The sequence below is a fragment of the Eleutherodactylus coqui genome, chromosome 4 (genome assembly GCF_035609145.1).
Source record: "Eleutherodactylus coqui strain aEleCoq1 chromosome 4, aEleCoq1.hap1, whole genome shotgun sequence".
Lineage (NCBI taxonomy): Eukaryota > Metazoa > Chordata > Amphibia > Anura > Eleutherodactylidae > Eleutherodactylus > Eleutherodactylus coqui.
This window is the reverse complement of record NC_089840.1, coordinates 49,204,100-49,224,789: the sequence shown is the minus strand read 5'-3', so window position 1 is coordinate 49,224,789 and position 20,690 is coordinate 49,204,100. Positions and strand designations below refer to the sequence as shown.

The window sequence follows — 20,690 nt, the reverse complement described above, 5'->3', positions numbered from 1 at the left end:
TCACACATTGGTGATAGGGTTGACAGATTATTTGGAGGATCTGGTGAGGATCCGGCGGTCATGGTGCACATTGGCAACAATGACAAAGTTAGAGGTCAATTGAGGACCCTCAAAAATGATTTCAGCTCAGGGTGAGGACCTCCAATGTAGTTTTCTTGAAAATACTACTTGTACCATGAGCCACATCAGAAAGGAGCAGTGTTTAAACTAGGGACTGGAGCATCAAGAGCAATAGGGGGAAAGAAAGTGTAGACAGTGACCTTGGACCAAGTAATGGGAATGGGGGTCGAGTGGGGGTTGGGGTTAGTACAGTTAGAACAGTCAGAACAGTTCAAATAGGACCATAATAGGACAGCTAATAGGACCATAACAGCACAATGAATATAAAGAATAACAACCATATGAATTGCTTGGCAACAAATGCAAGAAGTCTGATTAGTAAAGTGAGTGAGCTCAAAGCGAGACTGTCTGATGAAAATGACAATATAGTAGAAATAATGGAAACATAATGATAAATGTGACTGGTCAGCGAATTTACAGAGTTACAATCATTTTAGAAGAGACTGTGGGAACCAGAAAGGGTGAGATGTATGTCTGTATGTTAAATTCTACTTGATGTCGAGACTATGAGAGGATATAGGGGTAGGAGAAGAACAGGTGGAATCCCTGTGGGTTGAAATACAGGGAAGGAAAAATAACAAAATCCTGATAGGAGTTTTTTAAAGGCCACAAAAAATAACAGAATAAACTGAAAACTTATTATTAAGACAAATAGAAGAGGCGTCAAACTGAAGTGAAGTCATTATTATGGTGGACTTTAATTATTCAGATATAATATGGGAAGTCGAAACCTGCAAATCTCACAAGGGCGATAAGTTCTTGAGAGCAATTATAGATAACTACCTTACCCAACTTGTGCAGGAGCCAACTAGGGGGAGGGTGTTCTCGCTGAATGACTGACAGGCGAGAGCTGCCAGTGACTGGCTGCGCGCCTCATCCAATCAGAAGCAGCTCTTTCAGATTTTAAATCCTTGCCTGCTGAAAGAACTGCATTGCAGAGACGGGGACAGCGCAAAGAGGACATGGCTGAGCCCCGGCAGCTGAAGGAAGGTATGATTTTTATTTTATTTTCAACACCACTTTTGCTTGTTTTTCAGGGAAGGGCTTATATGTAAACCCCTTCCCTGAAAAACAATTACAGGATGCCGGCAGCTGGATCCCCTACAGCAGGTGTCCTCTGTGACAGCTGTGGTAGGGAATTCTTTATTCTTGCAGGGATGAAGAATTCATTTGCCGCATCTGTCACAGATTGGCATGTGCAGCAGGAAATTATTTTTCCTCACGGGGATGAAGGAAACATCTGCTGCATGTGGCAGATGTGATCTATATCCCTGCGGGGACATGGCAGCGTCGGACAGGTGAGTATTTTTTTTTACACTAAAATTCTTGTTTTTCAGGGAATAGCTTAAATGTAAAGCCCTTCCCCGAAAAACAATTCAGGGGTGCAGCCAGACTATTGCCTTCAATGGAGCCGCCGACAGCAGCCGCAGTTCCATTGAAGACAATGCGTGCATGCATGTCCTATCTCTGCAGATGCACGCCTGTATAGCACAGACATGTGCACACACCATAGGGAATGCATTGGTTCTAATAGAAACGTGTTTTTGTGCGCGTGTATGCACGCACAAAAAGACGCTTGTGTAAAGCCACCCTTAATCCAGGAAAACTGAGGCAGAGGCTTTGTCTTCCAAATGCATTTTTTGCCGGCTTTTAATTTCGTACAATCAACATTCTCTTCTTCCTTTCTGGCTAGCGTATTAGTGCATACTCCCATCTGTTTAAGCCCTAAAGGTACCTTTACGGAGGTGCTTTTCCCACAACCCCCTTAGGCCGTATTCACACATTTAGGACCCTTGGGATGATTCCTGTAAGAATTGCTGTTACTTCACCCGCAGTGCAAGTGATTGGGGTGTTTTACACCCCTCCGATGTGCTTTGGAAAAAAATCTGTGAATCCACAGGTGAGCCCTACGGAATTGGAATGGATCCACTGGCCAATCCACGGTAGAAATTCAAGTTCAACTTTCAATTTCTGCTCCAGATTTTCCCCAAAACTTATTGGCAAATTCATGGCTTGTGAATACGGCCTTAATTTTGTTTTTTAATTACATCAAATAGGAAAATTTAGAGACATACATATTTTTCCTAGTACAAAAATCCCACAAACCACTTAAACATAATACTGCAGCACAGACAGTCTAATGTAACTCCAAAACAGGACTCGCACTTTTGAGTTTGCACGTGCGTAGGTGTGCACAAATCCGTACATCAAAGCACGTGCCAAAACACACGTGAACGAAGCTCCATGCAGCATTGCTCTCAATGGGACCGGTGCTTCTGCAGGCCCATTGAAAGCAATGGGCTGCCGGCAAGCCCTGCAGTGATTTTTAGGGAAGGGCTTTAAATATAAACCCTTCCCTGAAAATCATACCTATCTGTAGTAAAAAGTAAAAAATATATATACTCACCTGTCCGCCACTGCCGGGGCTCAGGCGCGTCTAGACGCTTGTTCTGAGCCAATCAGACGCAGCCCTTTCAGCAGGTGGGGATTTTAAATCCCTGCCTGCTGAAAAAACTTCATTACATTGCCGGGAACCAAGCGGCTAGACGCACCTGAGAACTGGGGAACAGTGGACAGGTGAGTATATATATATTTTTTTCATATTTAAAGCCCTTCTTTGAAAATCACTGCGGGGGTGCCGGCATTCCATTGATTTCAATGGGGCCGCCGGCAGCGGCATCCTCATTGAAATCGATGGGAGAACATCGCAATCATTTGCTACAGCTGTCACAGCTGAGGCAGGGAACTCCTTACTCCCCGCGAGGAATCCCCTTGTCACTGAACACTGTGTTTAGTGATAAGGGGATTCCCCGCGGGGAATATAGACGCGCACCACGGACCTATGGTGCACGCATGTCCTATGTTCTGCAGGTACGTGCGTTTGCATACCTGTAAAACACGGACATGTGAACACACCATAGGGAACCGATTTTGTGCGGATGTACATACACACGGAAACATGCTCGTCTGAACGAAGGCTTATGGAGATTATGATTCATATTTGGAACATTGAAACTATCTAGCAATATTTGATGTTACTTTCTAACTATCTTTTTCTAGAAAACATTACAGGATTTATGATCCGAATTAATCCAAAAATATTTTTATTACATATATTATGATTCATTAGAAATACCTGAGATTCGCTCGCCTCCAAACCAGAATGAGTCCAAGAAGCAGCACCAGGACTATTATTACGCCTAAGATCAGGGTTACGTTATTTGCCCCCGAACCTTTAAAAAATTAACAAAAAGTTAATTTGTTGCAATACGAATTGTATTGTTTGATTGCATTCCCTTCCTGATTTTTCGGTCAGGGGGGTGTCACACAGCATTATCTTGAAAAACCTGTTTTTGCTACTTGTATTTTGAGTCTTTTCCTTTGTGGCAATGTTAGCTATAAGTCAACAGCATGGTTTTTGTAGTGGCATTTTTCTCACATATGATACGCTTTTGGCATTATTTTAATATTTCAGCAAGGTCTGGGTTTGGTGGGCTCTTTCAGGAGTTGTCCCATAGACTAGACCACAGGAAAATTAAAAAAAAACTATGGCCAAAAAATGCTTGCAAATTTTATGGTCTCATGTTACAAAAATACAAACCCAGAAAAAAATACTTTAGACCAACATTTCATGCTTCCGTCTAAGTAAACCCTGCACCTGGCTCTTAGTACATTTGTCTCATCTGGTGGTATTCCCTTGCATCAGATACAAGTCTACACCAGCTTAAGGGCTTATTCACACAAGCGCATACACGGCGCGGTTTTACGCCAGACTGTCAACACAGTCAGCCTGACATTTCCCCTAAAGCAACCACTGCCAAGGAAATGAAATACTACAGAGGATGGCAAGTCACATGAATGGTCACTCTGTAATAACAGGACGGCAGAAGGTTCACCAGGGAGGGAGTCACTCTGCTCTCTGTTCTGGGACATAGAGTCCCAAGCGGGTGATGCCACTCTGATTTTAAATGCCCTAACAACACATATGAACAGGAGATGCCATCTTGGCACAACTCCTTTAAGTTACTGTTTTGACAATAATGTGCATTGGATATAGTTTAGTTAAATATGGTGGATCACATGATACAAACTCAAAGCGAGACTTGAAAGGCGTCTTTCTAAAGGATTTGCAAGAGTCGGGTGAGACACTATGCAGGTTACTTCTGGGCCGTTGGATGTGTTGTACGAGCTGATCACTGTAGTGGTTCCATTCTGTTCTGCATTATTCCAAGTCTTTACTTTATACGATTCGGGGGTCCATGAAATCTTTGCCGCTGGTTTCCCACCAATTGCTCTGCACTCTGGATATCCATTTCCGTCAATCTTTATTGATACAAAAGGTTTAGCTAAAAGTAGAAAAAGTATGATTTGTTATTCAGCAGTGCAGCAAAAGAAGATCGAGAGGCTGCACTCCCATCTCGGCCCCTGTGCCGGAGGAGTCAGAAAGGTCACTTTGTCACTCTTTGACAACAGTAATATTAATGCTAGTGCAGAAGTATAGAGCATGATAAACGCATACTGTGATTGGGGAGGAGGGCCTAGATACAGATGTTATAATGGGGGCCCAGAAGATTTAAAGCGGTTATCTAGGCACCGCCTAGTGGTATACACCAGGGTCAGAGCGGAAGCGGCTTCTCCAACCCATGTGTAGTGGCCGAAACTCGTAATTGCAGATGCAGTTCTGATTAATTTCAATGGGACCCCCGGATACACCAGGGGTCAGAGCAGCAGCCCTGGTGTATCCCAGTAGGTGCTGCCGCAATAACCCCTTTAGGCTTCATCTCTCCACAAGGTTTAAAATTGGCATACAATTGTTACACTATTGGGGTTACTTGTTTCAAATTATTCCACAGAAGGCATCATCTGCAATCAGCAACCAAGAATTGTAATCCAGAGCTGCATTTAGAATGCTGCACTCTTTAGTACTACACTCCTTTATCACTGCTTGTTATGTGCTTGTACAGTGTTTAGCTCTTGAGCTCTGTATCTACACACTAGGTACAAGAGATGAGCAAATCAGTTTGCCATTGGCCACCACTGCTCTGTAATTACAGGCTGCCAACGATGACATGACTGACTGTCACAGGACCAGTGCACCAATCACTGGCCTCCGCAGTCTTGTGCCGTACTTACAGGTATCACTGCTCAGAGGTCAGATCAATTAAGGATCATAATAATGCATTTATCTGTGTAGTGGTTGGCGAGTAGAAGGTGCATCCTTTAGGAGGACCACCCCCTATTAATTCCATGTCCCAATAGAAAGTCAATTGAAGGGGTTTACAAATTGGAAACCCCTTCAATTAAAAGTTTCCAATGTGTAAACTTTTAATTGAAGGGGTTTCCATGACAATAAAATAGTTAAAAGCGCTTAAAATGAAGAAATATTGAATGTTGAAGAAATATTAATAGGGAGCCACCTATCCTCGTGGCTCCCCATTTAGTTCTGTGGCGTACTCACTGCCGCAAAAATGACACAATTACTATTTTCTGTGGGTCAGTAAGATTATGATGATGCAAAATGTATATCATTTTTTTTGCTGTACTACTTTTAAGAAATAAAATATCTTTGTAAAAAATAAAATCATTTTCTGCTGCTATTTTCTGACAACCATAACTTTTTTTATTTTCCGTCAACACAGTTGTGTGTGGTGGTACCATTTTGGAGTACATATGACTTTTTGATCGCTTTTCATAAAATTTTTCTTTTGGAGACAGGATGACCAAAAAAGCGCAATTCTAGCATTGTATATTTCTTATTATTATTATATTCATTTTTTAATAATGAATACAACTTTTTTAAAACTAATAGTTACGTTTTTTTCTAGTCCCTGTAGGGTACTTGAACCTGTGACTGTTTTATCGCTCCTGCAGTATAATGTAATGCCACAGGCATGGCTTCATAGGCAATCTGCAATAGCAACTCGTCACAGTTCGGGCCATTCAGAATCTCCAAACTCTGATCGGGGCATTTAAATTCCACTGTCAGAATTGGGTAAACAGCCGTGATCAGCATGAGGACTGATCGTGGCTATTGTGGGTGGGTGTCAGCAGTCAAATACAGCCAACACCCGCATTGTATTGAGTGGAACAGACCCCCGATCTGACTCCATACAAACCCCGAATCTCCATTATGTACTTCATAGAGCAAGGGGTTAATACTAGGGATGAGCGAGCGTACTCGGAAAAGCACTACTCGCTCGAGTAATTTGCTTTATCCGAGTATCACTGTGCTCGTCCCTGAAGATTCGGGTGCCGCTGCGGCTGACAGGTGAGTCGCAGCGGGGAGCAGGGGAGAGCGGGTGGGAGAGAGGGAGAGAGAGAACTTACCTCCGTTCCTCCCCGCTCTCCCCCGCAGCTCCCCGCTCCGTGCCGGCACCCGAATCTTCAGACCCGAGCACAGCGATACTCGGATAAAGCAAATTACTCGAGCGAGTAGTGCTTTTCCGAGTACGCTCGCTCATCCCTAGTTAATACATATCATGAGGCCTTCAGAATGGAAGTATTCTCTTACCTAGTATCTGTAACGTAATCATGTAGTCAAATGTTCCTGATCTTTTGGCAATCTCACATGTGTAATTTCCGTCATCGAGGACCATGCTGTTGTTTATCCTGAGAGACGTTTGGTTCTTATCTATAACCAGCTGCATTCGAGAGCTGCAATTTGCCTGAGTACCAAGGTTTGAGGTTGACATAAAACAGGAAGACTGATTAAGAAAATTCACCTTCCAGGTGAGCAAAGCGAAGTGTTCTATTGAGTGGCTACAGTGCAGGACAGCATCATCTCCGACATGAACAGTCAAGACATCTGAAAAAGAGAATAAAGGCCAATAACTGTTATCTAATGTGGGATTATTATAAAGCATCAATTTATAGATAATGGATGAGACTTGTGAAAAGTCTCCTGAGACTCAAAGAGGTTGTCAAGTCCATTATCATGGCACTAAGGGGGTTGTTCTAGACTGGACCGAAGACCCGCCCAAGGCAGGAGAAGCTTGAAGACAAATGTCAACTATATAGTCATCAAAGCTGTGAAAGGTTGCACTACTGATTCTGTAGTCAACCACAGCCTTCATGTGTTATATTGCTGGTTCCTACAGAAAACAGCCAGCAAACTTGGCAAACAATGCTTCCCTAACAGATTAGCTGAGCTCCTACAATGTGGTGGGACAAGAGGACTAATTAGGGCACCAAAGGAAAATTTATACCAGGGCCCTACCTACCATATGCCATGGCAGTAGAGACCATTGGTACCGGGCTCCATTGTGATTTCTACCTCTCTTCGACCTATAGCTAAGCCCCTGAATTTTTCCATGCATCAGATTACTGAACAGGGCCTGGCAGATCAGTATATTATTCCTCAGAACAAGAGAGCAGAGTTTTGTACATATTTGGTTCATTTCAGCAATGACGAAAAAACTGGGCAAAAACCTTGTACCCAATACAGATGTCTAATCACTGAGTCACAACTGAGGCATTTAAGCTTATGGAGGCTGAAATGTTGGAATACAGATTGGTATTCCATTCTCCATGGTCTTATATGCAATATATACAACAATGAATTAGAAAATTTGCCTTCTGCATGTTTAATCTTAGCAGCTACCACTAGAGAGAGCATGGGAGCTGTATACTGCATTGTTTCTGAGTTACTATGAATGTAGTAACGCTGCCTCTAGTGGTGGCTACAAGCAAACAATTGTAGAGCATCTGCATGCAGCAGCATGTAAGTGCCATAAATCCAGCCTGTAAATTAGGAGGCTTCTGGCAAATGGACCTTGGGCATTAGCTCGTTAATTTATGTGTTGTGGATGGAAGGCAGTTAACAAAAATTCTAGCAAGAGAAGTGGATTTCTAGAAAACCCCTCTTTTTTAAATGTTCTTGGATGTTGCCCAACATAACCTCAGTCTCAGGGTCAGTGAGCTTTGTGATCAGGAATAAGAAGAATGGCACAATGTTAAAACTAATGGCCCCTTTACATGGGCCAATAGTCTTTCAAACGACTGCACCAGAGCTGACGTCGCCACTAAGGTCGTCATTGCTCGTGTAGAGTGTTTAAATAGAAAGACTTGCCGCTGGTTTCCGGGCTTCTCGTCTGCTTCTCACTCTGCGCTTCACCTTCTTTGTGAAGCGATGAGCAGGGAGTGTTTAGACAGGACAAGAAGCCAGCGAGCCAGCAATGTTTTTTAGGCTGACTAAAAAGTCAGTTTAACAAACTGCGAACGACAAGTGAGTGATTTTTGTGCATTTACACTGAACGATTATCACTCAAATTCATTTGTTTGAACGAATTTTGAGCGATAATTATTATGTGTAAATGAACTTTATGTTTGTGCAATTTTTGCTTAGAAAAGCCATCGGCATTGGCCAAATATTGAGGTGAGATTCTTAATACGAGAGAAAGTGATAAGGCAAGAAGCTTATATATGCTGATCAAACAGTATTGGAAGCTCCCCAGCAAGTAATCTGACTAGAAGACAAGTCTATAAGTCGAGTGACCTCTGGGTCAGCGTAGCCCAAGCATTACTGGAATATTGGAACACTGAAGAAACAGAAAAGAGATTTCTTAGGAATTAATTTATTTGGACACTGGATTTCTCAAAATTTGCTGTTGATCTAGAAGCTATGAGCGCTGGGCAGGATACTTGATGGCTTCCAAAAGCCAACTTTATGGGTACAAGATCTCCTTACTGTCACCTAGACCTTGAAGCTTTTCAGCTTTGGAATATTTGGACAGTTAACGCAAAGATGTCCCATTTGCCTACAATAGAGATGTGAAGGGGTATGAATGCATACTGATTGTGCTCAGATCTTGATGATGGCATTATTGTATATTGCATTCACTATCTTGTAACGTTTTATACTGTTCAGGCTATTTGCCCTCAGTGTTGGGGGGAGAGTTGTGATTAGAGATGAGCGAACATGTTCATCCGAACTTGATATTCGTGCGAATATTAGGGTGTTCGGGATGTTCGTTATTCGTAACGAACACCATGCGGTGTTCGGGTTACTTTCACTTCCTTCCCTGAGACGTTAGCGCGCTTTTCTGGCCAATTGAAAGACAGGGAAGGCATTACAACTTCCCCCTGCGTCGTTCAAGCCCTATACCACCCCCCTGCAGTGAGTGGCTGGGGAGATCAGGTGTCCGCCTAATATAAAAGTCGGCCCCTCCCGCGGCTCGGCTCAGATGCCGTGTGAGTTAGTGAGGGACAGTGCTGTTTGTACCGGAGCTGCTGTAGGGAAAGAATTGGTAGTTAGTGTAGGCTTCAAGACCCCCAAAGGTCCTTATTAGGGCCACTGATAGCTGTGTGTTGGCTGCTGTTAGCAGTGGCAATTTTTTTTCCCCTCAAAATCGGCTCTGCAGAGCGTTGCACCCGGCATTAGGGACAGAAGTGCTGCATAGGCAGGGAGAGTGTTAGGAGTGAGTGTAGCCTTCAAGAACCTCAACGGTCCTTTCTAGGGCCATATTTAACCGTGTGCAGTACTGTGCAGGCTGCTGTTAGCTGTGCTGCATTTTTCTTTTCTTCTCAAAATCGCCTCTGCAGAGCATTGCACCCTCCATTGATACTGCAGGGAAAGAATTGTGTAGGCAGGGCCACAACACAGTTATTATTCATTGAATATACGCAGTGCGGCCTTTTGCTTGTAAAACAAGTGAAAAAAATTCTATTTGACCTGCCTCTGTCCGTCCTAAGGGCTGTGGACACGTGTCGGCTGCGTGTGCAACGTTTAAAAATCAGACGCACCCAGCTACGTTTTACTGCTGGCTTCGCCATTTGCTTTCCTTAATTGGAAAAAAAATACCTGCTCTGCCAGAGTTATAATAACTCTGCTACCCTCAAGTTCTGTGCCACATTAGCAGGGCCACAGCACAGTTATTAAACTTCTCATGTTCATTGAATATACGCAGTGCTGCCTTTTGGTGGAAAAAAAACTGAAAAAAATTCTATTTGTCCTGCCTCTGTCCGTCCTAAGGGCGGTGGACACGTGTCGGCTGCGTGTGCAACGTTTAAAAATCAGACGCACCCAGCTACGTTTTACTGCTGGCTTCGCCATTTGCTTTCCTTAATTGGGAAAAAAATACCTGCTCTGCCAGAGTTATAATAACTCTGCTACCCTCAAGTTCTGTGCCACATTAGCAGGGCCACAGCACAGTTATTAAACTTCTCATGTTCATTGAATATACGCAGTGCTGCCTTTTGGTGGAAAAAAACGGAAAAAAAATCTATTTGTCCTGCCTCTGTCCGTCCTAAGGGCTGTGTGTACGTGTCGGCTGCGTGTGCAACGTTTAAAAATCAGACGCACCCAGCTACGTTTTACTGCTGGCTTCGCCATTTGCTTTCCTTAATTGGGAAAAAAATACCAGCTCTGCCAGAGTTATAATAACTCTGCTACCCTCACGTTCTGTGCCACATTAGCAGGGCCACAGCACAGTTATTAAACTTCTCATGTTCATTGAATATACGCAGTGCTGCCTTTTGGTGGAAAAAAACTGAAAAAAAATCTATTTGTCCTGCCTCTGTCCGTCCTAAGGGCTGTGTGTACGTGTCGGCTGCGTGTGCAACGTTTAAAAATCAGACGCACCCAGCTACGTTTTACTGCTGGCTTCGCCATTTGCTTTCCTTAATTGGGAAAAAAATACCTGCTCTGCCAGAGTTATAATAACTCTGCTACCCTCACGTTCTGTGACACATTAGCAGGGCCACAGCACAGTTATTAAACTTAGATTATTCATTCACTGGAGGCAGTGGGGCCTTTCGTTTTCAAAAAAGGGAAAAAATTATATTTGGCCTGCAGTCCTGCGCCAATTTATTTCCTGCCTGTGAAATCAAATCACTGGTAATACAGCATGCTGAGGGGTAGGGGTAGGCCTAGAGGATGTGGACGCGGCCGAGGACGCGGAGGGCCAAGTCAGGGTGTGGGCACAGGCCGAGCTCCTGATCCAGGTGTGTCGCAGCCGACTGCTGCGCGATTAGGAGAGAGGCACGTTTCTGGCGTCCCCACATTCATCGCCCAATTAATGGGTCCACGCGGGAGACGGTTATTAGAAAATGAGCAGTGTGAGCAGGTCCTGTCCTGGATGGCAGAAAGTGCTTCGAGCAACCTATCGTCAACCCGCAGTTCTGCGCCGTCCACTGCTGCAAATCCGAATCCTCTGTCTGCTGCTCCTCCTTCCTCCCAGCCTCCTCACTCCACTACAATGACACCTGCTCAGGAGCGGGAACACTCCCAGGAACTGTTCTCGGGCCCCTGCTTAGATTGGGCAGCAGCGGTTCCTCTCCCACCAGAGGAGTTTATCGTCACTGATGCCCAACCATTCGAAAGCTCCCGGGGTCCGGGGGAAGAGGCTGGGGACTTCCGCCAACTGTCTCAACAACTTTCTGTGGGTGAGGAGGACGATGACGATCAGACACAGTTGTCTTGCAGTGAGGTAGTAGTAAGGGCAGTAAGTCCAAGGGAACAGCGCACAGAGGATTCGGAGGAAGAGCAGCAGGACGATGAGGTGACTGTCCCCACCTGGTGTGCAACGCTTACTCAGGAGGACAGGTCTTCAGAGGGGGAGTCAAGGGCATCAGCAGGGCAGGTTGCAAGAGGCAGTGCGGTGGCCAGGGGTAGAGGCAGGGCCAGACCGAATAATCCACCAACTGTTTCCCAAAGCGCCCCCTCGCGCCATGCCACCCTGCAGAGGCCGAGGTGCTCTAAGGTCTGGCAGTTTTTCACAGAGACGCCTGACGACCGACGAACAGTGGTGTGCAACCTTTGTCGCGCAAAGCTCAGCCGGGGAGCCAACACCAACAGCCTCACCACCACCACCATGCGCAGACATATGATGGCCAAGCACCCCACAAGGTGGGACGAAGGCCGTTCAGCGCCTCCGGTTTGCACCCCTGCCTCTCCCCCTGTGCCCCAACCTGCCACTGAGATGCAACCCCCCTCTCAGGACACAGGCACTACCGCCTCATGGCCTGCACCCACACCCTCATCTCCGCTGTCCTCGGCCCCATCCAGCAGTGTAGTTCAGCGCACCGTCCAGCCGTCGCTTGCGCAACTGTTGGAGCGCAAGCGCAAGTACGCCGCCACGCACCCACACGCTCAAACGTTAACCGTCCGCATAGCAAAATTCATCAGCCTTGAGATGCTGCCGTATAGGGTTGTGGAAACGGAGTCCTTCAAAAGTATCATGGAGGTGGCGGCCCCGCGCTACTCAGTTCCCAGTCGCCACTACTTTTCCCGATGTGCCGTCCCAGCCCTGCACGACCACGTCTCCCGCTACATTGTACGCGCCTTCACCAACGCGGTTACTGCCACGGTCCACTTAACAACGGACACATTGGGTGAATTTAGTGGAGGCTGGGACAGAGTCAGAGCCTGGGACCGCTCACGTCCTACCCACCCCCAGAATTGCGGGCCGCAGCTCGGTGGTGGTATCTGCGGAGGTGTATGCTTCCTCCACTAAAGCACCCTCCTCCTCCTCCTCCTCCTCCTCCTCCTCCTCTGTCTCGCAATCAAGATGTGTTAGCAGCAGCATGTCGCCAGCAGTCAGTGTCGCGCGGTGTGGCAGCACAGCGGTGGGCAAGCGTCAGCAGGCCGTGCTGAAACTACTCAGCTTAGGCGATAAGAGGCACACGGCCCACGAACTGCTGCAGGGTCTGACACAGCAGATCGACCGCTGGCTTGCGCCGCTGAGCCTCCAACCGGGCATGGTCGTGTGTGACAACGGCCGTAACCTGGTGGCGGCTCTGCAGCTCGGCAGCCTCACGCACGTGCCATGCCTGGCCCACGTCTTTAATTTGGTGGTTCAGCGCTTTCTGAAAAGCTACCCACGCTTGTCAGATCTGCTCGTAAAGGCGCGCCGGCTCTGCGCACATTTCCGCAAGTCCCACACGGACGCTGCCACCCTGCGCACCCTGCAACATCACTTTAAGCTGCCAGTGCACCGACTGCTGTGCGACGTGCCCACACGGTGGAACTCTACGCTCCACATGTTGGCCAGGCTCTATGAACAGCGTAGAGCTATAGTCGAATACCAACTCCAACATGGGCGGCGCAGTGGGAGTCAGCCTCCTCAATTCCTTTCAGAAGAGTGGGCCTGGTTGGCAGACATCTGCCATGTCCTTGGTAATTTTGAGGAGTCTACCCAGGTGGTGAGCGGCGATGCTACAATCATTAGCGTCACCATTCCTCTGCTATGCCTCTTGAGAAATTCCCTGCAAACCATAAAGGCAGCTGCTTTGCGCTCGGAAACGGGGGCGGTGGAAGACAGTATGCCACTGGATAGTCAGGGCACCCTCCTGTCTATTTCTCAGCGCGTACAGGAGGAGGAGGAGGAGCATGAGGAGGATGAGGAGGAGGGGGAAGAGACAGCTTGGCCCGCTGCTGACGGTACACCGGCTGATTGCCTGTCATCCTTTCAGCGTGTATGGCCTGAGGAGGAGGAGGAGGAGGAGGAGGATCCTGGCAGTGATCTTCCTAGTGAAGACAGCCATGTGTTGCGTACAGGTACCCTGGCACACATGGCTGACTTCATGTTAGGATGCCTTTCTCGTGACCCTTCACGTTACACACTGCTCGACCCACGCTATAAGGAGAACCTGCCCACTCTCATTCCCGAAGAGGAAAGGGGTTCGAGAGTGTTGCTATACTACAGGACCCTTGCGGACAAGCTGATGGTAAAATTCCCAGCCGACAGCGCTAGTGGCAGAAGGCGCAGTACCGAGGGCAAGGTAGCAGGGGAGGTGCGGAGATCGAGCAGCATGTACATCCCAGGCAGTGCAACAGTCTTTAAGGGCCTGGCCAGCTTTATGGCTCCCCACCAAGACTGTGTCACCGCTCCCCAGTCAAGGCTGAGTCGGCGGGAGCACTGTAAAAGGATGGTGAGGGAGTACGTAGCCAATCGCACGACCATCCTCGGTGACGCCTCTGCCCCCTACAACTACTGGGTGTCGAAGCTGGACACGTGGCCTGAACTAGCGCTGTATGCCCTGGAGGTGCTTGCTTGTCCTGCGGCTAGCGTCTTGTCGGAGAGGGTGTTTAGTGCGGCTGGGGGAATCATCACAGATAAGCGTAGCCGCTTGTCAACCGACAGTGCCGACAGGCTAACACTCATCAAGATGAACAAAGGCTGGATTTCCCCAGACTTCTGTTCTCCACCAGCGGACAGCAGCGATACGTAAGCAATACGTAGGCTGCACCCGCGGATGGAAGCTACGTTCTCTCTCACCATCCAAAACGGGGACATTTCTGCTTCATCAATCTGTGTCTAATATTCCTCCTCCTCCTCCTGCTCCTCCTCCTGAAACCTCACGTAATCACGCTGAACGGGCAATTTTTCTTAGGGCCACAAGGCTCACTCAAATAATTTTTCTGAACAATTTTTATAAGTTTCAATGCGCTTAAAAGCGTTGGAACTTTAACTTGAACCAATTTTTCGTTACACTGGGCTGCCTCCAGGCCTAGTTACCACTTAAGCCACATTAACCAAAGCGATTCACCTGCCATCTTGGTTGGGCATGGCCAATTTTTACTGAGGTACATTAGTACTGTTGGTACACAATTTTTTGGGGCCCTCACCTACAGTATAATCATAGCAATTTGTATGTTCTTCGCCTGCACTCATGGTACAGAAAGGTGTGTGGGGTTGGCCTACACTTTAGCTACATAAATGTAACTTGGGCCTTGGCTATACTAAGGCTACAGAAATGGAACTAAGACTGCGCTCCCACTATACTGCTGCTTCAGAATTGTTACTGGGGCCTGTCTTGAGTGCTACTATTGCTGACATGGAACGAAGACTGCGCTCCCGCTATACTGCTGCTTCGGAAATGTTACTGGGGCCTGTCTTGAGTGCTACTATTGCTGACATGGAACGAAGACTGCGCTCCCGCTATACTGCTGCTTCGGAATTGTTACTGGGGCCTGTCTTGAGTGCTACTATTGCTGACATGGAACGAAGACTGCGCTCCCGCTATACTGCTGCTTCGGAATTGTTACTGGGGCCTGTCTTGAGTGCTACTATTGCTGACATGGAACGAAGACTGCGCTCCCGCTATACTGCTGCTTCGGAATTGTTACTGGGGCCTGTCTTGAGTGCTACTATTGCTGACATGGAACGAAGACTGCGCTCCTCCTATAATGCTGCTACTGATATGTTAGTGGGGCCTGTCCTAATGCTACGGCTGAAATGTTACGAATTCTGGGCTCTGCCTATACCGCTGCTAATGGTATGTCTCTGGGGTGTGGAAACAGAGGCTTCCCAAAGACATGATGGCGGCGAGGCCATTTCCCACCAACGCGGTTACTGTTAAGGTGCATATAACCACGGACACGTGGAGAGGACACGTAGTGCCTCAAAAACATCCCCCTCCTCCTCCAACAGGGAAAACATTCTTGGCAAATGCCTTTGCATTGGTTCGTCTGGTGGCAGTCCAAGAATTTCACCTTTACCGACACAACAAGAGAGCCCCCACACCATATCCCCGCCACGGCCCACTTAATCCTGGCCGCATTCCGAAAACCAACAAAATACAACCGTGCTACTAGGTCCGCAGTCACCACCACATTACCACCAACGCGGTTACTGTTAAGGTACATATTACCAGTCTGACTGGGGCATGCAGACACCTTGACAGAATGAATAGTGTGTGGCACATAGGTTCCCCATTGCTATGCCCACGTGTGCAGCTCCTGATGGCGGTGGCACAGGATTATATTTCTCATTGCTTCTGTACAGCATTGTGGGCTATCGCCCCGCCCCTTTTAAAGAGGGTCGCTGCCTAGCCGTGCCAACCCTCTGCAGTGTGTGCCTGCGGTTCCTCCTCATGGCAGACGCACTTCTAAATAGACATGAGGGTGGTGTGGCATGAGGGCAGCTGAAGGCTGCGCAGGGACACTTTGGTGTGCGCTGTGGGGGGGAGGGGGGGGCGGTTGGTCAGCATGTAACCCAGGAGAAGTGGCAGCGGAGTGTCATCCAGGCAGTGATTGTGCTTTGTTGTAGCTAGTGTGGTGCTTAGCAAAGGTATGCCATGCTAATGAGGGCTTTTCAGAAGTAAAAGTTGTTGGGAGGGGGGGGGGGGCCACTCTTGCCGGTATTGTGGCTTAATAGTGGGACCTGTGAACTTGAGATGCAGCCCAACATGTAGCCCCTCGCCTGCCCTATCCGTTTCTGTGTCATTCCCATCACTTTCTTGAATTGCCCAGATTTTCACACATGAAAACCTTAGCGAGCATCGGCGAAATACAAAAATGCTCTGGTCGCCCATTGACTTCAATGGGGTTCGTTATTCGAAACGAACCCTCGAACATCGCGGGAAGTTCGTTTCGAATAACGAACACCCGAACATTTTGGTGTTCGCTCATCTCTAGTTGTGATACTTGACAAAACTTTATATGAAGGTGAAGTACTTCTATTGTTATTTGGCATCTCCACTCACCGATATCTTAATATTGTTCCTACAGAAACATTTACAATTGTTCTATCACAATAGTTACAGGAATGTTTGTCCTCAGGGATAATAGACCAAGAACTATATGATTATCTGTCAGTAGACTCTCCAGTCTACCCTTTATTCCGTCCACAAATCACAAAAACATCTCTCCTCCTCCTGTGCGCCCAATTATAGCCAGTAATGGCTCATTGTTCACACGCCTCAATATATGGGTTGATAATCTGCTACAACCATTGGTAGCCAGAATTTCTGGCCCTAGTTATGATCCCAAGGCCCTGTTACAGGCTTTAGATAAATTAAATGGTCCGCTTACCATTCTTAGATTACCCTTGATGTTTCTTCCCTTTATACAGTTATCCCCCAGTGGAGCCATTAATGCTCTCAGACATAATCTGTATGCTTATAGTAACTTTTCACATGGTCTAAAAGAGTATATAATATATGTTACATCTTCTTTACTCTCTCACAAGTTTTTATGTCCGTGGTTGCCCCACGGGTTCATCAGTCTCTCCGTCCCTCACTAAGCTCTATATGTCTCTATGGGAGGCGTCTTGTCCATATGCCTCCCACAACCCGTTTCTGCAAAAGATCCGCCGGTATAGGAGATATCTAGACGACCACCTTCTTATTTGGCAGGATTCTCCCAATTTGGGTTCTGATTTTGTTTCCTATCTTAATAATCACAATAGTTTTTGTCTCTTTTACTTTTCAGCAACATTCTCTGTCTCTCTCTTTTCTTGATGTCTTCCCTATTGAAAACCCTTTATCAAAGAAAAGTAAAACTAAATTGTATAGGAAGCCTTCTCTGGCAACTCCTTATGACATGCACAGAGTTGCCGCCCACTCATGTGGTTAAAGCCTCCTGCCCACGGGCGGATTTGCATTGTGAATCTGGAGCGGGATTCCACCTCCAGATTCTGCAGCAAATCCAGCCCATAGCATGCTATGAGAATACGTGATTTCCTGCCCATGAGTGGTAATCGATTTCGGGGAGAAATCGCAGCATGCTTTTCTTGTGCGGGCTACGTGCGGCGAGCTTCCATTAAAGTCAATGGAAACCATCCATCCCGCAGCCATTCTGCAATCATCATTGCAGAATGGTCGTGAGAGCCACGTCATCGCCATAGCGACGGTCCGGCGTCCTCTGTACTGTGCATGTGCGCCGGTGCCCAGATGGCACATTTGCAGCATAGGAGAAGACCAGCGGAGAGGTATGCTGGGGTCACCAGCTGGACATCGAGTTGAACTCCGCTGCGGGAATTCCGCATGCAGGGTCCGACCCATCAGTGTGCAGGCAGCCTAACAATCCCCCAGTAGAAGAGTTTATTAGAGCTCAAATGGCATGTTCATTGGGAAAGATTCTAATCAAGAGTGTTGTGGTATTTCTGACAGGTTGCGCCGTTACCACAGTTGGATCATAGCTAGGGCCAAAAACACTGTGGCTTCAAAATCCAGATATGACTATTTGGCACAATTTAAACGACAAAACCATTGTTTGACACAGTTCAGACAACACCGGATACATCCTCATGCTGCATCTAATTTTTATTTAGTTTTTTTGGCTACTAGTTTTAGGCCCAATGTCCACAGGCGGATGGGATTCCGCATGTGAAAGCCCACAGCGGAATCCAACCCTGCCTGTGGCAGAGGACATTGCGGGTGTTCTACTTACCCATCTGGGTCTTCCTTTTCTTCACTGTGGATGTGTGCGGAAGCGCAGGTGGCGCACCTCTGCACATGCGCAGTGGAGTTTTTTCTTTAAACTCCTGCTTTACCATGAAATCCATGGCTCATCCACAATTCAAGTGCGGACGGACCACGGATCAGATGGCTTCCATTGCCTTCAATGGAAGCTGTCCATGCGGGATCTGCACAGAAATGGAGCATGCTGCGCTTTTTTTCCCTAACCAAAAGGTCTACAAATCAAATCTGCATGCTCTAATCCATGTCTGGACGCCCTTGTATCCCTATGGGTCGCCTGATTTGTGGATCTTCCATGAGGGTGACCCACACAGATTCCGCAAGTCAGATCTGCCTGTGGACATTGGGCCTAAGTGTGGATTTAGTTGACATTAAACAAATCATACAAAAAAAATCTTCCTTTCTTATGCCGGATGATTTCCTCGCCCCATTATCCAGCTAGGTATCAAGTTTGTTGTCATGAAAACACATACAATAGGCAACATGATCCTACATTATACAAGAATACTACTTTGACACCTCAAACATTGGCTCATGACTATAAAAGTTGTTTCAGATGTGCGCAATCAAGATGTGCTCTTTATTAAAATAAACCCAAACATTTGCTTCCTCTGTTTTGTACCTTTTTACTGTTTTATACCGTTATGGTATGTCTGCCCTTGTGTCTGGACATATTAAGAAATCTAGATCAGTTAAGTACAATTGCCCTCAAAGATAAGAGGAAGGCTTACAGTGTCATGGGGAAGACTGAAACCAGACGCAATTGTCTGAAATGGGGAACTTTACTGTAAGCCTTAAGTTTTTGCAAATCTTTTTTCTTTAACCACAGATATTCTAGCTCAGGCTTAGTCAGCATCTGCCTGTAAATAATACATGTTGTGATTTAGCAGTTTCCTTACTAACCCTGCATAACACTTTGTGTCCTTCTGTGGTATACAGAAACGTCCTCCCTTAAAGGGGTGGTCTGGTAATAAAAAAATTAAATTGAAATCTGCTCAGCCTTGTGTAAAACATAAAAAGATCATACTCTCCTCACAGCCCCACGAACCAATGGTGCCCGATCCCCTACTACGTTCAGCCATAAGGATAAAAGTTTGGTATGGTGTTAGCCAGTAGAACAAAATGTAAGAAACAAAGTGATCTTGTAGTTCCGATACTTTTTATGGCAAAGAAGAACAGAGGATGTTACAACAAATTTTTGAATCTTCTTAGGGTTCTTTTTCAGGTTCAGTAGGATGTATCTGAAGATATATATATAACTGTGATAACCTGAAATCATTTGCTGACATCACAGGTAGACACCAGCAGGTTAAAATCCAATTTTTCATTTATTTATTTATACCTTCAAAACAACATCAGCTTGCTTCAGCACAGCTCTCAGCAACTAACTCATATGTCCTTTACTTCAGGCTTCATAAACAGTCCAACTGTGGTTCTCACCCAACTTTCCTGAGGCACACAGGGTGTCTTTCAATGTCTGGGTCCCTGTACCTCTCTCTGGCTTGCAGCTCAATTTCTCTCCTGAATGTGACAGGAATTGACACCTTTATCTTACTTCCTACCACACCCATATGTGTTCTCCCTCTGAGCTACCCCTGTACCAGATTTCTCAAATATTCCACCCTGCCATAAAACCATGAAGGTTAAGGTGCGTTTAGACGTAATGATGATTAGTAACACAGTATGTAAGGCTGAAAAAACACATATGTCCATCCAATTCTACATATTACCTTGCAATGTTGATCCAGAGGAAGGCAAAAAAAAGCCTCAATGAGGTAGAAGCCAATTTTCCCTATTCAGGGGTAAAAATTCCTCCCTGACTTCAATCTGGCAGTTAAAAAAAATCATTGAAATTAGTGAAAGTGAACGATAATCATTTTGTTTAATTGCAAGCCAACGACGGACAAGAATTATGCACTTTTTGTTCGTCATTCAGTTTCAGCAGGACTAAAAATCATCGTTGGCCCATTCACTTCTCATTGCGTTTAAACACTCCCCGCTCAGTGTGTCACGTAGGAATGTAAAACCCTGAACAAGAAGTGAATGAGGAGTGAACAATCCTCAATGATGATCTGCCTGTCTAAACAATTCGTGAACGAGTTAGTGCTGACCTCACTTGCTCGTTCAAACAAAAACTGGCTTATCTAAAAAGAGCATTGCCAATTTTTCTGTGTTGTTTGAGGTTTAAAGTTGCCTTTTCATATAGTAACCTTCATATGTTCTATGTTGTTTCCGTGGCTAGAATAATGCTCCGCCACAGGTAATTCTGTCTTCTTTTCTTTAATTGTATGGCGATCAGACCTCATCCTCGCTTTCAATTTTTGTCCTGTTTCTCCAACATAAAGGCCCCCAACAGGACATTTACTGCACAGTATCAGGTACACAACATTGGATGTGAAACATGTGAATGTCCCCGGGATCTTATAGTC

At 46.3% G+C, this 20,690-nt stretch overlaps 1 protein-coding gene across 1 annotated transcript in view; it reads right to left on the bottom strand.

Annotated features, from left to right (window-relative positions):
* LOC136624599 (cell surface glycoprotein CD200 receptor 1-A-like) overlaps positions 1-20,690 on the bottom strand; it is a 29,868-nt gene that overhangs the window by 3,537 nt on the left and 5,641 nt on the right. Inside the window, exons 2-4 of the mRNA XM_066598559.1 lie at positions 6,632-6,925; positions 4,212-4,466; positions 3,257-3,353 (exon numbers count right to left, since the gene is read on the bottom strand). Of these exons, the coding sequence (XP_066454656.1) occupies positions 3,257-3,353; positions 4,212-4,466; positions 6,632-6,925 (646 nt within the window). The remainder of the gene's footprint in view (positions 1-3,256; positions 3,354-4,211; positions 4,467-6,631; positions 6,926-20,690) is intronic.